Below are 2,593 nucleotides of genomic sequence, written 5' to 3'. Positions count from 1 at the left end.
AAGAGGAGAAGAGATGAGTTTTGAAAAGGGACTGGAATACTGTGAGGGTCTCAGAATAGCAGAGATCTTTGCATCGATGTTCAAAACGTTTTTTTTCAAAATGTCTAAAATTATAAACAGTGAAAAATTAAATATAAAATATTTCTAGTGTGAACCAAAATATAATACTAAATATTATACAAGTGATTCTTCTTAACCAAAATGACAAAAATTGTATAAAAACACATATTATTCTAATACGGGTCCTTTAGACCCACTTATGGAAGACTGCAGAGTCCAGTCACCCGTGCATCTAAGGGTTAAGAAAATTAAGAGAAAGGCTAACATTTGGTTAATTGCATAACTTTGGTACTCATCTTGTTACTGTATGTGTTCATACATAGAAATACGTGATTGTGTTCATAGAAAAAGGCTGTTTCTCAGACGATACAAACACTTTTTGAAACCACCTGTTCAGATTGACATATTCTGCCATGAAAACAACATCCAGTAATGTTTTTTGGAAACACATTTTCATGGAGATCAATGTTAAATATCAGAGTTAATAAAAGCTTTAACTTGTAATTATCTTTTTTACTTGTTCAACATTTATACTTTATGCTTTTTTATAAAGTGAAAATCGAGAGAGTCATCAAAGGTAACAGTAACTAAGTAACTGGACAATTTACCCACAACCATGTGACCCCTGACCTTGTGACACCAGTGTTGCTCCTGTGATTTGTTCCCTTGTGATCCTCCTTGAGCACTTGGATCTGAGCATCGTCAACAACCAATTAATGTATATTAAAACTGCACTACGCCACCAAAGATATTTGGTTTTGTGAACTCGCAATCCAGAAATGATGTTAAGCAATATCAGTGCCGCTTTGTGACTTTAAAGATATATCTCATACAGACTTGTAAACTTACATTGATTTCTAAAGGTGAAAAGCACCACCTACACAAAGCACAGATGTTTTTTTGAGTGCTTTCACCACATCAATTGTTGTAATGAAGATATATGATGTACATACTGTATAAACCAATATGTCTCACAGTGTTGCTTAGTGCAGTTTTAAGTTAATGGCATCACCAGATCTTGCCAAAAACCCAACCCTTTTCTCTCCAATTGTGTTTCCCTGCTGTGAAGTGAGCATACAACGTTGTGTTTGTTTGACAAGTCCTATTACTTTAACTACATTTAACCAATATGACAGCACACTCCCTGTAAATTCACCAACCAGACTTGTTATACAACAGAAACAAGCATTCAGCGATCATCCAGAAAGTTAAGGTGGTAAAACACTTGATTGCAGATGACTGGAAATTAAGTTTGTGTCCTATGTTGTGTCAGTCAAAGATTTGAAGTATCCGGTATGAATAGCGGTGTTGTATCAGACGTACTGCTAGGGCTTTGTAAGATTAATAATTTGATTAAACAGTTATAATGCATTAAGCTCATAGCATCCACCTGAGTACACACACTGTTTCCTCTCCAACACTCTTGTATCTCTGTTATGAATGTGCATGCCAGTGTTTTTTGCATTTTTATCCTGTTACATTTTAAAAGTCTGCTGCAGGCTTCTCTTTGATTGTTAACTAACACTGGCTGTTGTCTTGTGCTGCATACAAGAATTGCAGGGGAAATCTTGCCAAAAGAAATGGCAACAAATTCACATTAAAGTATTCCTGTTTGGTTATTGTTTGCCGAAAACTGTTTGGCGAGAGAAGAGTCCAATTTCAGACGCTGGAGATTCACACAGACACACTCTATATGCCAAACCTAATAACAAACTCCAGGGATTGAATATGAAAGTTTAAGATATTCTCGGTTCAGGCCTAGTCCTAATAATAAGTGTATTTGTCTTTGCTTTTGTGTAGCATGAGCCAGTATTACTCAGAGCCCATTTTTTTTTACTGGCCGCTAAATCTGTTTGATTGGTAAAACTAAAAATGCTCCAGAAACATTGACAAAAAAGTTATTTAACCTCTTTGAAAATAATAGTGAATTAACATACTTCCTAGTATAACATTTACACGTAATTTCCCAGGACAGAACTTAAACTTCAACGGAGGCTAGAACGTCGACCCTGTCCCTGACCGCCTACAAAGCCGTGTCGCCAACTCGCCTCCACCGCAGGCTGAGTAGCAGCATCCGTCGGGCCAGCGACTCGCAAGCCAAACTCCGACCAAGGCGGTTGGTCCGAAGTCCACTTCAACTCGAAGGGACAAGGAAGGACCTCTTGGAGGTCTGGTTGCGACCTGCAAGAGGTCTCGGAGGAAGCAGAGAGCGTATCGACTATTTTGTTTTGTGAGGAATTGTGTTAAAAGGATGTTTCACTTTTTAATCTCCTCCACTTCTAGTAAAAGGAACAAAAGAAATCTTTGAACGAAAGTGTAAAAAAATTATTCACTCGGTAACAACTATGTCGACCTACAATTCCGTATTAGTTAAGTTCAAAGAGTAATCGGTTGGAAAAAAGTTTCCCATTGTTGAATTAATTTTTTGCACAATCCTTTACGAAAAATTAACTCTAGGTCTGACATCGAGTCGCCGTTTTACTTGAGTACCTTCCTCTATTTACTATGGAATTACTGAAATATTAATTGTAAC

At 37.1% G+C, this 2,593-nt stretch overlaps 1 protein-coding gene across 1 annotated transcript in view; it reads left to right on the top strand.

Annotated features, from left to right (window-relative positions):
* prom1a (prominin 1a) overlaps window positions 1–2,593 on the top strand; it is a 31,663-nt gene that overhangs the window by 8,967 nt on the left and 20,103 nt on the right. Inside the window, exon 7 of the mRNA XM_010784780.1 lies at window positions 2,092–2,290. Within this exon, the coding sequence (XP_010783082.1) occupies window positions 2,092–2,290 (199 nt within the window). The remainder of the gene's footprint in view (window positions 1–2,091; window positions 2,291–2,593) is intronic.

The sequence above is a fragment of the Notothenia coriiceps genome, unplaced genomic scaffold (assembly GCF_000735185.1).
Source record: "Notothenia coriiceps isolate Sejong01 unplaced genomic scaffold, NC01 NC01_scaffold00026431, whole genome shotgun sequence".
In the NCBI taxonomy this organism is placed as follows: Eukaryota; Metazoa; Chordata; class Actinopteri; order Perciformes; family Nototheniidae; genus Notothenia; species Notothenia coriiceps.
The sequence above is the reverse complement of the archived record's forward strand: the minus strand, read 5'-3'. Positions and strand labels throughout refer to the sequence as shown.